Genomic DNA, 16,262 nt, shown 5'->3' with positions numbered 1-16,262 from the left:
ACACAGAATCTGAAGCAGGCTCCAGGCTCTAAGCTGTCAGCACAGAGCCCGACACGGGGCTGGAACTCACAGAGCGGGAGATCATGACCTGAGCCAAAGTTGGACACTTAACCAACTGAGCCACCCAGGCGCCCCATCAAATGACCTAATTTTAGACAAAGACCTGTTGGCAGATACCTGTCATCAAAATTCTTTTTATTACTATCTTCCTTTAAGGAAGGACCTGGCTTTGTTTTCATTATCTTTAAAAATCAGCACATGTAATATGATCTTGATAATATAACCAAAACAATGGAAACCAACACCAAAACAGATTGTCAGGAACCATACTAGAATGTTAGCAATGATTATTTCAGACAGTCACCAAGTAGGAGAGAGCTCTTCTGTATTTCATATTTCTGACATTGAATATGGTAACAGTAATCCCTTGGCTAAGAAATAGGAAATCTTATTTAAATGCCTGAAGCCAACAGGGGCTTATTTTTCTCACAACACAGTGTGAGGTATCTGACATTGGTTCAGAGGGTAAGAATAACAGGGGCTATTACTCTGCAACTAATTCTTTTGGCCTTTTACTCAGGCTAGTACCTTATGCTTCATGGTCACATGGTGGCTGCTGAAGTTCCAGGCATCATGACTTGTTCAAGTCAGCAGAAGCAAGAGATGCTGAGCCAATTGCTTCAGTATCCTTTTATTTATTTCAGAGAAGCGATTGCTTTTCTAAAATGCCAGGACACTCCTGATTTTGTCTACTGACCATGATAGTGTCTCCCTAACTGCAAGGGAGACTGGGAAAGGTTTCCAGCCCCACAGCCAGGGACAGCTAGGGGAAGCAGGAAGTTGAAAATGAGTGTTGGCTGAGCCAAACTTTGCTGTCTTCTGGAAGCCTTTTTTTGACATGTATTATTTGTATAATTGAAAAAATATACTTGAGATTATTATGTTCAATTTTGATCATTATGGAATCCCAGTAATGTAAAAATATGCACACCAAAAGGACAAAAAGAAAGCCACAGAAGCTTTAAAATTGTCTGCTCTGGCTCTTGACACTAATTGTATTCTGCATTAATGTTCCTGTATATAATCAGAGGAGAAGAGGTTAGGTGGTTCTTTTATTTATATGTAGGTGGAAGAAGTGGTTGGCCAGAGGTAAGAGTGTAGATGGACAGCTGACTGATCTGGCCAGATGGACAGACAGGGACCCACCCCTTCCTAACGTAGCAAGGTTGAGATATGTTAAGAACTAACAAATGTTCTGGGAAGCCCGAGTTCCGGTGGTTTCTACAGGTTCCCCTTATCTCGTGAGTCTACAACTTGAATAAAGGAGGTAAATGGGACTTCAGATTTAAAGCGGTTCACAAGAGCTTTCTAGTACATGTTTAAATATCATCTCTGTGCTATGCATGAATGAGCCAGCCTCAGGAGCCTCTAATTTCCTAAAGTAAATCCCTCTCAATTAAGCAGAAAGAGAAGGAAAACTGAAAGCAGTAAATGGATTCACAGTTTTAATCCCATCTTGCTCTTTTCCATGTTTTTGAAATTGCCCTCACCAAAAGCCCATGTACTAATAGAAAAATGAGCAGAATATATGAATCACTTGTTTTGATAGCATTATGCTTAATCTAGCTAGAACACTTCACACAATCATAGAGTTTGAGTTTTCTACCCAGTGTGAATTTTTAAAATGAAGCCTTTCAGACCCGATTGCCTTGGGAAAGCAGATTTTATAATTTGCTCTCCAGCCTGGCTGGAAAATCCATCTGTCTTTGCAATTGAATTTGCAAAGTGAAATCATTTTTGAAGGGCTGTTCTTTTGGCCAGCTCTTCTGCTGCTCCTCCCTTTCCCTGTCTGTTTCCAGGGCTCCCTGTTGGTCTGGGCACACTGTGCCATCTTCTTGTCCTCTCTGGGCCGAGGGAATGGCGCATTCCTGGGGGATGGGCTTTGTCCTCACCCCAGATTGCACAGCTGAATTCTGCAGCACTTGCTGCCTCAGACTCTCAGAGGGGCAAAATAATTCAGGGGGAAGGTGCTGGGCGGGGGTAGGGGGAGGCATTGAGCCTGGGTTCAGGTCCTAGCTCTGTAACTTAGCGGCCCTGTGGCTTTTGTGAGTGTCTTCGAAAGCAGAACCCCCCCCCCCAACCCTGCCTTTGTTCTAGAGTCAAAGAAGTTAATGGAGGCCCAAGGACTTTGAAAACTGACAAGTGCCATGAAGTGTTTCATTGGATTCTGCTCAACAATTCAACAAACAGCTTTGGAAACATTGAGTTTTAGGTTACTTGAGGTCCATCCAGTAGACAGATTTAGGAGACTAACATTTCAGAGAGAAGTCCGAGCTGGAAATGCATCTTTGGGAGCCCACACAGTTGGTTCTTGGTGTCAGGAATTGAATCAGATCACAAAGGAGAGTTTTGTGTATTATTGTCACTATTATTAGTGCTACTACTATTTTTATGATTTAGGAAGGTTCCCCTCTCCCTTATTAGTTATCATAATGAAATTGGAAAGAAGCCCCCTTATAGGTGTCTTTTTTTTTTTAATTTTTAATGTTTTTATTTAAATATCTCTACACCCAATGTGGGGCTTGAACTCATGACTCTGAGATCAGGAGTCAACACACTCTTCCAACTCAGGCAGCCAGGCACCCCTGTAGGTATCTTTTAATTTATCTTCCTAGTGAATTATATTTCATGGGTAAGAAACTGGTGAAGGCAGTCAGTCAGTAAGCCGGATTTTGACATTAAGATTCATCCAGTAAGCCAGATTTTAGAATTAAGGTTCCTAGTTTCTCAGTGTTTTGCTTAAATTATTGGATGCCAGCCAAAATACTTCCCAAATAATTAATTTTGATGATTTATTTTAACAACTTCAGCTGGATGACAGGACAGAAGTTGTCTTTTTTTGTTTTTTGTTTTTCTTTCAGATTATTAATTAGTGCCAGGGTATAAAATCACCTCAGAGTATCCAGTGTTGCTCACTGTGGTGTATTGACATTTGAGGGTGTGATGTTCTTTATTGTGCAGGACTTCTCCCACGTGGTGCAGGCTGTCTGGTCCCTCTGGCCCCACCCCCAACCCGACAGTGTGGGCTCCCAGATATTGTGACAACCGAAAATGCCCCATCTCATTTTCAAATGTCCTTGGGGGTGGGAGGAGTCTCCTCTCCTATATGCACAGACTGAGACTCTTAAGGAAATGGGCCCCATTCTCATGTCACATGCAGAGCTTGGCTATAATATTCTCAAGAGCCCATAACTTTGTGTTCTTCTTGGTTGAGAGAAGCTGTTATCAACTTCCCTTTGGTGTGCTTGCTTTGGAAATAAGATGGCATCTAAGACTTAGAGCGAATTACACTCTACAGTAAAATAATGGTGTAGGGAGTGGCATATTTTGATTTTGTTATTTGTAATATCGAGGACGGGGGTAACTGAAGCTGTTTGAAATAATATCAGCCCCTGGAAAATGGAGTATTACACCTTGGCACTTCACTGTTTTATTTGATCTTCATAATCATCATCTGAGAGAGGTGAAAACAGGAGGCCAGGAAAAGTAGTTACTTTCCTAAGGGCACGAGACAGTGTTAGCCTCTACAGGCTAACATGGTTGTTATTATTAGAATTTCATATCTAAGTGAGAACTTCCTTGTGGCCAAAGCAAAAAGAGAAACACATGATTCTTATGAACCCAAAAGATGGGAGCATAGAATTCCTCAGGAAAGCTGAATTCTAAAAGAAATTTCTGGAGACATTTTTATATATGGGATTATGGTAACAAAGTTTATAGTATAGCTAAAATTTTAGCAGCAAAGATTATAATAGATTTCAGTGTGCTTTTTCTAATAACAAATTTGAAGAAAAAATCAACTAAGCCTAGGGTGTTAAGATTAAACCTCAATTCGCTGAAGCCTGTTCAGTGTGGGTTCACGGTCATTTGTTCAAGTTATAGATGTCAGTGGTCTCGCTTGATTCAGGGCTAGAGTTCAGGACATCCAGAGGAATGGATGACTCAGAATCCCTTCAGGAAACTTCTGTTAGTAGGTGTCTTTCCCCTGACACGGACAGTTTGAAACTGTAGGTTATGACAAGGGCTTGGAGGGTTGATATCGGATGGTGCGTCCATGAGGATGTGCTAGGGTCTGGTGCAGTAACAACAGCCCACAGATCTCAGTGGTCCAAAACAACAGAGTATTCTGTTCACACCCAGGCTACCACAGGTTCATGTAACGCTCGGATACTCCTCACGACTCCGGGCCTGCCACGGCTCCATCTTCCAATAGCAGCAGCGCCATCTGGAACGCGCAGCTTCAGCAGGCAGGCAGGCAGGCAGGGGAAGAGAGAGCACGGAATATCGTACTCCAGCTCTTAAGTGCTTCTGTCTGGAAGGAACACATCGCTTCCACTCACATCCCATTGGGCAAAACAAGTCCGTTGGCCATGCCTGAGTTCTTCTGAGTAGGAAATACACATCTGGGTGTAGAAGAGAACCAGAGGAGGGAACATTATAGAGTCAACCCCAGATGAGGGGAGAAAGGCAGTTCAAACCAAGCAAATGCGATGGGAAAGTCAGGCATACGAGGTAGGGTGGGACTGAGCCACAGGGCCAGTGGGGCTGCTGCTTTGGCTGGTGTACCATACTTAAGGAGCACGGGGCGGGAACGGCTGGGTTGGTACCGGGTCCGCGCAAAGTCTGTAAATGCCATTGTCACTGGTGTGCCCTCTACTCTGCAGGCCAGAGGGACTCTGCAGGTGCTCCCGGGAGGTGGGACTGGCCCAGTTTTCTATGGCTCAGCTCAAGGGAGAAGCAGAACCAGTTATCTCTGCATTTCAGTGATTGAACCCCAGACCTTGAAACAAAAGAAATGTTTGTTTCGTATTGAAACGAACTCCCTGTAACATTCTCTGCATTGTTAACTTATGAGGGTGCTTCCCTCCTCTTATTGTGATTCAGAATGAAAACCAGGCACACTTTGCCTTCTCCAAACAGTGACTAATGGCGGGGCTGCGCCAGGCAGGCCCAGCGTATTTTTCACTCTGCTCCGGGCTTCCTACCAAGTTCTGTCACAGTGGCCGGGCCACAGCCGTTAGGGATGACTGTGCCTAGCACTTCCTACCTCATCATCCATCTCCGGAGCACCCCTCTCCAGCCACCTCCTTTTTAATAGGTTTAATTATTACTTCCCCTACTTCATGGTACAATTAATCTTCCCCACTGCCTCAGGATTTACAGCCGTACAGGCCCCGGGAATTTCCGAGCTGTTCACCTGCAGTCTTGGTTTTAACTCTCTGAGGGAAGTAGGAAGTGGGGCCATGTATGAAGGCAGTGAAATAAGTGTGGGCTCCAGTGGACTCCGGGCTGGCTTCTTGTCACTGTCATTCAGCACACGCCGTTGGGATGGTGGCAAGAGGGGGTGACAGAGGAACTAAACTGTGCCTCTGTTCAGCCTAAGGAGAGCCTTGGGGGCCAGGGGTTGAGCAAATAGGGCCTCTCTGTTTCTCTTTCAGCAGCATTGTATTTCCTGCAAGTTTGGTTGTCAGATGAATGAATTCTGAGGATCTAACGCACAAGGCGGTGGCTGTAGTTAGTCATATCTATTGTAGCTAAGAGAATAATAGATCTTTAGGTATTCACACCGCAAAAAAAGGTGATGGATGTGTTAATTAACTTGATTGTGGTAATCATTTCACAGTGAATACGCATATCAAATCATCACATTCTATCCTTTAAATGTATACAGTTTTGTCAATTATACCTCAGGAAAGCGGGGTTAGAAAAAGACAGTTTTCAGTGGAGTCTGTCTGTGGGAGGGAGAGGTGGCGTATGAGGGATTTCCTCAACCTTATTATAGTGGGCTCCTCAGAACTGAAACAGAAGGGGAGGGCAGTTGGCACCTGGGACAGAAGTGCCACTGAACTCAGTGTCACAGAAGACATCCCCAATTGCTGCTGAAGCAAAAGAAGATAACAGGCCCTTAACTTCACTTACCCTTTGGAGCAACAGGAAGAGCCTGGTGGGTTGCATAGAAAAGGTAGACAGATGTAATTAAGATAAATGATGGCGGAAGAGACTCGTGGTGGCCCAAGAGTTCTCCAGAGGTGACGCCCCCACGAATGATTACATCTGCCTACTCCTCCTGCATTCCTACACCTCTTAGGATTTCCTGTTCTCTGATGTACACCTCTCTGCTTTAGATATGGATTTAGCCAGACCAGCAATTTGTTCTTTTATAGCTGCCACAAGATTGGTTTGCCACAACAGAATCCTAACATTAATGTAGAACGAGTGGGTCCAAAATCATGACCGCCTTTCACTGGAAGGCATTCCAGCTTCATTCCAGAAGGGCAACGGGTGAGAGAACACAGACTCCTGAGTCAGAAGAACCTAAGTCCCAGTATCAGGCCTGTCACTTGGAGCTCTACAGGCCCAAGTGAGTTCTTGAAACTTCTCTGAGACCACAATAGTGACCTCACAGGTTTGTTTTGAAGCATGAAGGAGATTATCAAGTAGAGGGCCAGGCACTGGTTTTCAGAAGAGCTTACCTACCAGGAACATGCTTGTGGCTAAAATCACCTGAGAAGTTAATTTCGAAATTAAGTGCATGTAAAGATTTCTGTACCTTTGCTGTCCTCCAATGGCAAAAATAATGGGCTGGTCTCCAGGCTTATAAATAGTAACCTGAAAATGAGATAAAACATCCAGTTGGTTGCATTTCCAACACAGAGCACTTTGCTCTCGTGCCTTCGGTTCCAGCCATCTGTTTACTAGGCAGCTCTGTCCCCTCCTCCCCACTCCAAGCCTGGGGACATTTTAGGTACACTGTGGGTAAACTCTGTGTGGAGGCTTGAGAGGGAGAGGATTCAGGGAGCCAAATGAGCTGGAATAATGGGTGCCGATCTTTTGAAATTCAAGGTAAAACTCAATATTGTGAGCATAAATAAATCACAGCGGCAGGACAAGGCACTGTGTTTTCTCAGTCCTCTCAGCCCAGAGAAGGGATATGGAGGCTGGTATACCCATACACGCTGGTGACCAGCTGATTTCTTTCTCGCGAGGTCCCAAAGACAGAAAAAATGAACTTGAATATCCACATCAGGACTTAGCTATGGGGAAGTTTCCTGACCCAAAAGGAACTACAGAAGGATGTGCCAGCACGGATCTCTCTGAACGTCTTGATTACTTGGCTTATCTTTCTGTTATGGAACTTGTCACACCCCCACACACACTCCCACACATGGTAGAGGGGATGGTATAATGAACCCCCACGTACCCATAGCCCAGTTATCACCATTTTGCTAATCTGCTTTCATCTATTTTCATAAATGCACCCACACCCACCCACCCACATGTGCTCACTTCTCTCCCCTCCTGGAGTGTTTTTAAAGCATACCACAGCCACTATGTCGTCTCATCTGTGAATACTTCTAGATGTATTTCTAACAGAGGAGAACTTCTTAGCACAGCTGCTGTCCCATGTACCCCCCCCTCCCACCCAGGAGACTGATAACAGTTCCTTTATGCCTCCTGTTTGGAAGCAGATGGGCTGGTACAGCTGAGGGCCCGTGCACCTAGAGTCCCTCCCTCCACTCTGCCATGGCCTCACTTCCTCTCACTGGGCCTGGGTCACGTCACTCATAACGTCAGCCTGAGGGAGAGCCTCTTCCGGCTCCCCCAGCTCACCATTTCCCTTGAGAATAGCTGGGGCTTTAGCTAGGCTGCGACAGATCCCACCCCGCTGGAAAGCAGTGGGAGAGAACAGATGAGCTCTTAAAGCCCCACTTGGATCACATACTATTCATAAGTAGAGCAATCATATTTTCAATAAGTGAGAAGAGCACCTCCATTGTTTGTGGAGGCAGGCTGAGGCCCTGCTTCCAGAGAATTCACGAGAGAAAAGGCAGCCAGATGGAAGTCACTGCTGAAATGCTAAATGTTCTAACCGCAGTAGAAATTCTGCTTAGCTCATCCCATACCCCTTGGTCTTAGCTGGTCATGGCTAATCATACAAAGCAGACTGTATTGAGCATTTACTATGTCCCAGGCCCTTGTGCTGGCTTGTCTTAAGTATCATCTCCTGGGGCCTCCCAACAGCTTTTGAAGTAAGTATTCTTAATCCCAGGCAGTGACCATTCCTGATGCCAAGGCAGAGGCCTACCGTGGTGATGTATAAATCCATACGCATGTGTCCTTTCTCCACGCGCCCTTGTAGGAACGCGGCTTTGTGAGGATCTTCTGCCCCACTAATCTTCGTTTAATCCCCCTCCCCTGCAACACGTTGTCACCTAGCACACCCCTGCTGACAGGCTCTCTGTAAGTCTTCATCTGAGTGACGGCCCTGGAAAATCAAGCTGTGGTCTCAAAAGGGAAGGAGGATCTGCAGATTATCTCCTCAGCATGTGCAGTCACTCTGCTGGCAGTTCTCAGGGCCGCTTTTATGTTGCCTCAACAAAGAGAACGGCTGCCAAGAGTGTGTAATGTTCTGTTCAGAATTCTCCAGGCTGGCAGAGGCTGCGACAGTAGAGACACAGGGCAAGATGAAAAAGTTCCCATTTCAGCCAGGCCCATCGCCTCTTACCCTCACCCATGTCCAGAAGTCTGTTTTTGAGAATCTTCCGATGATTCTCTATAGAGCCTTGGAAGTGGCAGACGAGGAAGAAGGGGAGGAGGAAGGGGAGTGCGCAGGCGAGCTGGCTGGGGGTCAGATCATTTTGCCATCACCAGCAGGCAGTTTCTTTCACAACTCATTGAACCCTGGGTAGCCATTATCATCCCAACTGCTCCCTATTAACTAGGCCAGACTCTTGAGGCCATGCGAGGAAACAGAGAATTCCTTTCCTTTCTGTCTCTGTCTAAATACTGCCGGTACTGCGTTCAGACAGCACGCTGCAGGTCACAAAGCTTATTGATACACACTCTTATGATTCTCATACCATTTCTCTGAGATGGTGTAACCTGACCTAAATAAGAAAACAAAAATACCAAAAAGTTTTTAGTTAGGAAAGAAAGGGAAAGGAAGGGAGGGAGGGAGGGAGGAAGGAAGGAAGGAAGGAAGGAAGGAAGGAAGGAAGGAAGGAGGAAGGAAGGTTGGTTCAGAGACATCAGTTGACTATTTCAAAGGTACCCAGCCAAATAAGATGGGAGCCATTCCCATTGTGCTTTAAAACACAACTGCTGACTTCAAGTTCTGTGCCTTTTCCATGGTCATGTGCCTTCCAGACACTTAGCCAATTTCCTGGAGGATGGTGTATGGGGGGACTAGGAAGGGAGACCTGTGTCCTTGGTGGCAGGGAGCATGCAAAACACTCAAGCTTCCTCCACTGCCTCCATTGCCTTCTCTGAAGGGCTCACATGGCTTAACATCTTAACATCATCTTGGAAACCTACTAATGATCATATTGGCTTTAAAAACCATTGCAAAGAAATCTAAAAGCTGTGGGGGAGGGGAGGGATCAATGCAAAGGCTTTGCTGTGGGAGCAAGTGCTCAGGGAAATGTGGGCACCCCTGCTGCCCTCCCCAGCTCTGACTCTGTTCCCACCCACGGACTCTTGTCTGGGCAGATATTTTCACTCTCATTTCAGAAACGCAGAAGCTGGGGACAGAGGGAGCAAATGATTCATATCCTTGAAGAATTCCCGGCAATTTGAAATCTAAAAAATTTTCTTTTTACGTAAAGGCAGTTTAGGGATACAGGCCAAAATCAGGTCTTTAGAACTGAAATGTTTGTCACTAAGAATTTTTCACCACTAATGGGGTTCTAGGTGATGCTAAGGTATTGCCTCTTGGTTAGCTTAGAGTTTCTAACCTTGAGACAGGTTCTGAAAAACTTGATCCTTCCAGCAAGGATACCGGTGACATCTCCAACCCAGGGAATGACCTGACCCAATCCCCAGGAGTATTACTTTGCTCGATGGATCAGAGCTTTAAAAATACTTTCAGTAATTTTTAAGCCAAGTGTTATGCATTCATCATAGGAAAAAAAAAAACACTTAAAATACAGGTAAGCAAAATGAAAAAATACCTGCAATTTCACCACCCAGATTATTACTGTTAACATTTAAATAAATTCTATGCTGTATGTGTACATACAAATGTAAGCATGCATGTACACATTAATGTTTTTATTAAAATGTACTGTTTTGCGGCCATATATTCCATTAACATTGTAATTTTTCCATGTCGTTATATAATCTTCTACTTCACCATTTTCTTTTAAATTTTATTTTGGAGAGAGTGAATGGGGGAGAGGGGCAGAGAGAGAGAGAGAATGAGAATCTTAAGCAGGCTCCACGCTCAGGGAAGAGCCCACCATGGGGCTTGATCCCACAACCCTGGGATCATGACCTGAGCCAAAATCAAGAGTCAGACAGACAAGGAGAGCCACCCAGGTGCCCCACCATTTTTTTTTTTTAATTAAGTTTCATTTGTTCTAGGGCAAACTCAAAAGGGTTTTTTCCTACTTCACCATTAAAAAAAATTTTTTTAATGTTTATTTTTGAGAGAGAGAGAGAGAGAGAGAGAACGAATGGGGGAGGGGCAGAGAGAGAGGGAAACACAGAATCCAACGCAGGGTCCAGGCTCTGAGCTGTCAGTATGGAGCCCAACGCAGGGCTCAAACCCACAAACTTCAAGATCATGACCTGAGCTGAAGTCGGACACTTAACTGATAAGCCACCCAGGCACCCCCCCACCTCCTTCACCATCTTTAATGGAACTATGTTATTCCATTATATAGAAGACCATGATTTACTGAGTTTTTTTTTTCCTAATAAAATTTATTGTCAAGTTAGCTAACATACATTATATACAATGTGCTCTTGGTTTGGGGGATAGATTGGGTTATTTTTAAATTGTGAAATATTTTACACTCATAAGAAAATGCACAGACTAATTAACCATAGTTTGTTTAATCTCTACCACCTTGAGGATTTCCTTTCCAGGAAGCCTATTTTCAGCCTAATTTCAGTTACTAATATTTGAATTTCAGTCTGCAGTTTATAGTGCCCTTGCACATACATTATTTCATTTGATCCTTACCACTGGCCTCTAAGATTGGCATCGAGATTATTATTTTCCTCACTTTATAGATGAACTATGAAAAGTCCAGAGAGGCTAAATGATTTATCCAGTATCCTGAGTCTAGTTAACATCAAAGAGCTGGCTGGGCCCAGGGGTACACGCAACTCCTATGGAGGGACAGACCTCTACCCCAGGCAGGAGAGGACGTTGGCCAGAAGGGCAGCCCTCATGCGCTCCTCTCTCCCCATCTCGCCTCAGCGTTTCTGATGTGTGCTGACATTATTTGTTTCCTGACTGTCCCCCTTATACACCCTGTGTGCTCTCTGAGGGCAGCCTTGTGTCTGGTTTCACTGTCTGCCCCCTCTGCCTACCACAAGGCTTAGCACGCAGTAAATCCCGGCCCAGCGCATGAGCGAGTGAATGAAATGTGTCACAGAGATAAGCAAATTGTGGGGGCTGCATTTTGACAACTTTCTTTCTCGGCGTGTCTATTTTCAGTTCAGATGTTTAACAAGAACCCAGCTTGGTGTTTTTGTGTTTTTGTACTTCTGCAGGTTTAGGTCGTCACTGAAAAAGTCACACACTAAGTCGTGGAAGAGTGTGTTCAAAGCCAAGGGCAAGGAGAAACCTGTTTGTGTACTAGATTCTCTCCATCTTTTCCAGTGCCCCCCCCCCCCCACCTCACCCCAGGCCCCACTGGGATGAACCAGGCTCTGCTTAAAGGTGCCTGCCAAGTTACTTTGATGATATCCCTCCTTTGGACTACTTTATATTTTTTATATTGATGATCTATCCCATTTTGAACTGCTTGTAGAAACAATAGCTTAGCAGCTATAGCATAGTTTATGAGGGTTGTTTAAAGTGCTGTTATTATCGACTGTAAAAGCTATAGACAGAATTACAAGAAATTTTGGAACAAAAAAATCATTCAAATGCCATCACCTCACAAGGCGACAGTTTCCATTTTTGCATAATCCCCTCAAGGTCCTGTCCATGTGCGCACATTTATTTTCCTAGATGTTGTCACAGGGAGCGTGCGGCATTGTTTTCTGCTTTTTCCACTTATTAGCGGAAGAACCTTTTCCCCCCATTTTTCTACATAGACTTCATAATTATCTTTTAATAACTGCATAATCCTCTGTCGAGTTGATGTACCAAAATGTACTTCCACAGCCCCCCAGTGTTGGCTCTTTCAGATGTTTCTGATTTCCCACTAATCTATAAATGCTGTAGTGAAGATTGTTATGTGAATAGCTTTTGCATTTGTCAAGTGATTTCCTGTGAATATATTCCCCAGAGTAGGATTGCGGGGTCTGAGCAGGACCGTGTTTGTGGCTCTTGTCATCGCGCTCCTGTACGGTCTTTTCTCCTTGATGTCCAGCCAGTGATGTGTTTACCAATTTCGGGGCAACCTCCTCAGTATAGGGTGGTTCCTAAGTTTTTTGTTTGCTAATTAAGTTGAAGGAAAATGGTATTGCAGGATGGCTTTATTTTGCATTTCTTTGATTATTAAAAGAAATTAGCATTTTCCCCTGTGGTTACTCTTTGTATTTCTTGGATGTGAGTTGTCTGCTCACACTTACTGTTCTTTGCCTGTTTCAGTAAATTGGGGTTTTGATTTTTTTTTTTAATCAAACCAAGTGAAATCTTTATACACAATAGCTACTGGGTTTTGTCATGTACGTTTCACATGTATTCCAGCATTGTGTTTGCCTTTAAATTTTAGATATTTATTTCAGTACAAAACTTCTTAATTTTGCAATCAAATGTGTCCTTTTTGTTTGTTATTTTGGTTTTCGGTTTTGTTTTCCTGTTGCTTCAAAGCTTAGAAAGCTATCTCCCCTCTGGAGAGCTGATAAATATTTAATGCTACCTTCTGTTACTTTAAATTCTCTAATTCATCTGCATTGTATTTGAGTATAAATTGAGTTGCGAATGACATTTTTTCCCCCAAATTGCTCATCAGTTATTCTAACCTCTTTCTATTCCTTTATTCTCTTTCTCAGGAATCATACACCAGATGAAAGGCGATTATGATACTGCACTGAAACTCCACAAGACCCACCTGTGCATCGCCCAGGAGCTGAGTGACTATGCTGCCCAGGGCCGTGCCTATGGGAACATGGGTAATGCCTACAGTGCTCTGGGCATGTATGACCAGGCTGTCAAGTACCACCGGCAGGAGCTGCAGATCTCCATGGAAGTGAATGACCGTGCCTCCCAGGCATCCACACACGGGAACCTGGCTGTGGCTTACCAGGCCCTGGGTGCCCATGACCGGGCCCTGCAACATTATCAGAACCACCTGAACATTGCTCGGGAGCTTCGTGACATCCAGAGCGAGGCCCGGGCCCTCAGCAACCTGGGCAACTTCCACTGCTCTCGGGGGGAGTATGTCCAGGCCGCCCCCTATTATGAACAGTACCTGCGTCTCACTCCTGACCTTCAAGACATGGAAGGAGAAGGGAAGGTCTGCCACAATCTCGGCTATGCCCATTACTGCCTTGGAAATTACCAGGAGGCAGTAAAGTACTATGAGCAGGATCTGGCGCTGGCCAAAGACCTTCACGACAAATTGAGCCAGGCGAAAGCTTACTGCAACTTGGGCCTAGCCTTCAAGGCTCTGCTGAACTTCAGCAAAGCTGAAGAGTGTCAAAAGTACCTACTGTCCCTCGCCCAGTCCCTGAATAATTCCCAGGCTAAATTTCGAGCCCTAGGGAACCTGGGTGATATATTCATCTGTAAAAAAGATATAAACGGTGCAATAAAATTCTATGAGCAGCAGCTGGGCTTAGCTCACCACGTAAAGGACAGAAGACTGGAAGCCAGTGCGTATGCAGCACTGGGCACGGCGTACCGCATGATCCAGAAATACGACAAGGCCTTGGGTTATCACACGCAAGAACTAGAGGTCTATCAGGAGCTGAGCGATTTGTCGGGGGAGTGCAGAGCTCACGGGCACCTGGCTGCTGTCTACATGGCCCTGGGGAAATACACAATGGCGTTCAAGTGTTACGAAGAGCAGCTGGATCTAGGGCAGAAGCTGAAGGACCCCAGTCTGGAAGCCCAGGTCTATGGCAACATGGGCATCACAAAGATGAACATGAATGTGATGGAAGAAGCCATCGGCTACTTCGAGCAGCAGCTGGCCATGCTGCAGCAGCTAAGTGGAAATGAGTCTGTGCTCGACAGGGGCCGGGCCTACGGCAACCTGGGAGATTGCTACGAGGCCCTGGGTGACTATGAGGAAGCTATCAAGTACTACGAGCAGTATCTGTCTGTTGCCCAGAGTCTTAATCGCATGCAAGACCAAGCCAAGGCTTACCGGGGGCTAGGAAATGGACACAGGTAAAAATGACAGGGGACGAATGTGGTCGATGACACGCACAAAGAGCATCTGTGGCAGTAATGGCAACTTAAGTCTGCATGACAGCTTGTTAACTACAAAGCATTTTCATACGTGTCTTATTTGGCTCCTCCGATAATTTTGTGAATGTAGCAGGGATGTTATTACCCTTATGTTACGGAGGAAGAAACTAAGGCCCAGAGAGGTTGAGTCAACGTCCAAGATTGCACAGCTTAGAAAGGACGACCCGGAGTCGAACCCAGGGCTGTCTGACCCAAAATGCAGTGCTTTTTTGACTGCATTCATAGTGAGCGGGATAAAAGGGATAATGGGAACAGGAAAGGTGAATGCATCCATTCAACTGACGTTTACCGAAGGCCTCTCACATTATACGAATTTGTGTTTATTAACATAACATCTATCCCCACCAATTACTAGGACTCCCACTTTATTGCTTTTAGGGAAAGCCATCTGAGGATGGCAGGAGTGAGTAAACATATGCTATCATCATCATGCCAGGCACCTTGCAGTGATATCTTGCTTAATATTTATGGAAGTCCTGTATTACTCTACACTTACTATGATCTGCTTTGGGATGTGGGATTTACTATCATCCAGAAACGGAGGCTCGGGGAAAGGAATTCATGTGCCCCACACAACTGGCTTGGTCTGCCGCCAACATCCATGCTCTTCCCAGCCTTATCATGTCATCTCTTAGCAGCACAAAAAAGACACACTGTTGGCCATGGTGATGCTTTCCTTCTGAATGTGGGGAACCCAAGAAGGTGTCTGTGTCTGCAGAATTTACGGCCCTTCCAGATCAGCAGGGGATTGGGGCTCCTGGAGTGGAGGAAGGGCAAGGGTCAAACTAAATCATCACCCACAGAGTGCTCTGAGGAGCTCAGGGTGAAAGATTTATAGCCATTGTAAAGTGATTTCAAAAACATAGTCTAAGCGGTAGTGGAAATTGGGAGGCCCAAAGAACCAAACAGTTCACTTGCTATCATTGTGCCTATTAATATATTTTATGTTTCCTCTGGGGTGTATATCCCATTGAATCTCAAGCTCTTGGGAAGGTCACTAAGAGATGACTTTTGAATTGCTTTCCAGATTATGAAATTCCCCTGTATCTCACTCTAAGGGCACATGATAGATTCTAGCTAGAAGAGGAGTTAAGAGCTTCTATAGTAAGTGACAGTGACAAATGCTTTTCATTTTCTCAGGGGCTTTAGCATGTCTGCACCTGCACAAAATAATATCATTGCTTTTCTGTCTACATCCCCACAGGGCAATGGGGAGCTTGCAGCAGGCCCTCGTGTGCTTTGAAAAGAGGCTCGTGGTCGCCCATGAGCTCGGGGAGGCCTTTAATAAAGCCCAGGCCTATGGAGAGCTGGGAAGTCTGCACAGCCAATTAGGGAATTACGAACAAGCCATTTCCTGCCTGGAACGCCAACTGAACATTGCTAGAGAGATGAAAGATCGAGCGCTGGAAAGTGACGCGGCCTGTGGCCTCGGTGGCGTTTACCAGCAGATGGGGGAGTATGATACAGCCCTGCAGTACCACCAGCTTGACCTGCAGATAGCAGAGGAAACCAATAACCCCACGTGCCAGGGACGAGCCTACGGGAACCTGGGCCTGACATACGAATCCCTGGGCACCTTCGAGAGGGCTGTGGTCTATCAAGAACAGCACTTGAGCATCGCGGCACAGATGAACGACCTGGTGGCCAAGACGGTGTCCTATAGCAGCCTTGGAAGGACCCATCATGCCTTGCAGAACTATTCCCAGGCAGTAATGTACTTACAGGAAGGTGAGTGAAAAGGTCTGCGGTGGCCTCTCGGTGTACTCTGAGATCGAGTTCAGAGTCTACTCGGAAGGAAGGGTACACAGTTTGAGTGACCGCCTCT

The 16,262-nt window shown here is 45.3% G+C and overlaps 1 protein-coding gene across 1 annotated transcript in view; it reads left to right on the top strand.

Annotated features, from left to right (window-relative positions):
• The window catches only part of TTC28 (tetratricopeptide repeat domain 28), a 622,119-nt gene that overhangs the window by 494,390 nt on the left and 111,467 nt on the right, over positions 1-16,262 (top strand). Inside the window, exons 7-8 of the mRNA XM_049619809.1 lie at positions 13,015-14,356; positions 15,642-16,165. Of these exons, the coding sequence (XP_049475766.1) occupies positions 13,015-14,356; positions 15,642-16,165 (1,866 nt within the window). The remainder of the gene's footprint in view (positions 1-13,014; positions 14,357-15,641; positions 16,166-16,262) is intronic.

Source organism: Panthera uncia (assembly GCF_023721935.1).
Source record: "Panthera uncia isolate 11264 chromosome D3 unlocalized genomic scaffold, Puncia_PCG_1.0 HiC_scaffold_8, whole genome shotgun sequence".
In the NCBI taxonomy this organism is placed as follows: Eukaryota; Metazoa; Chordata; class Mammalia; order Carnivora; family Felidae; genus Panthera; species Panthera uncia.
The sequence above is the reverse complement of the archived record's forward strand: the minus strand, read 5'-3'. Positions and strand labels throughout refer to the sequence as shown.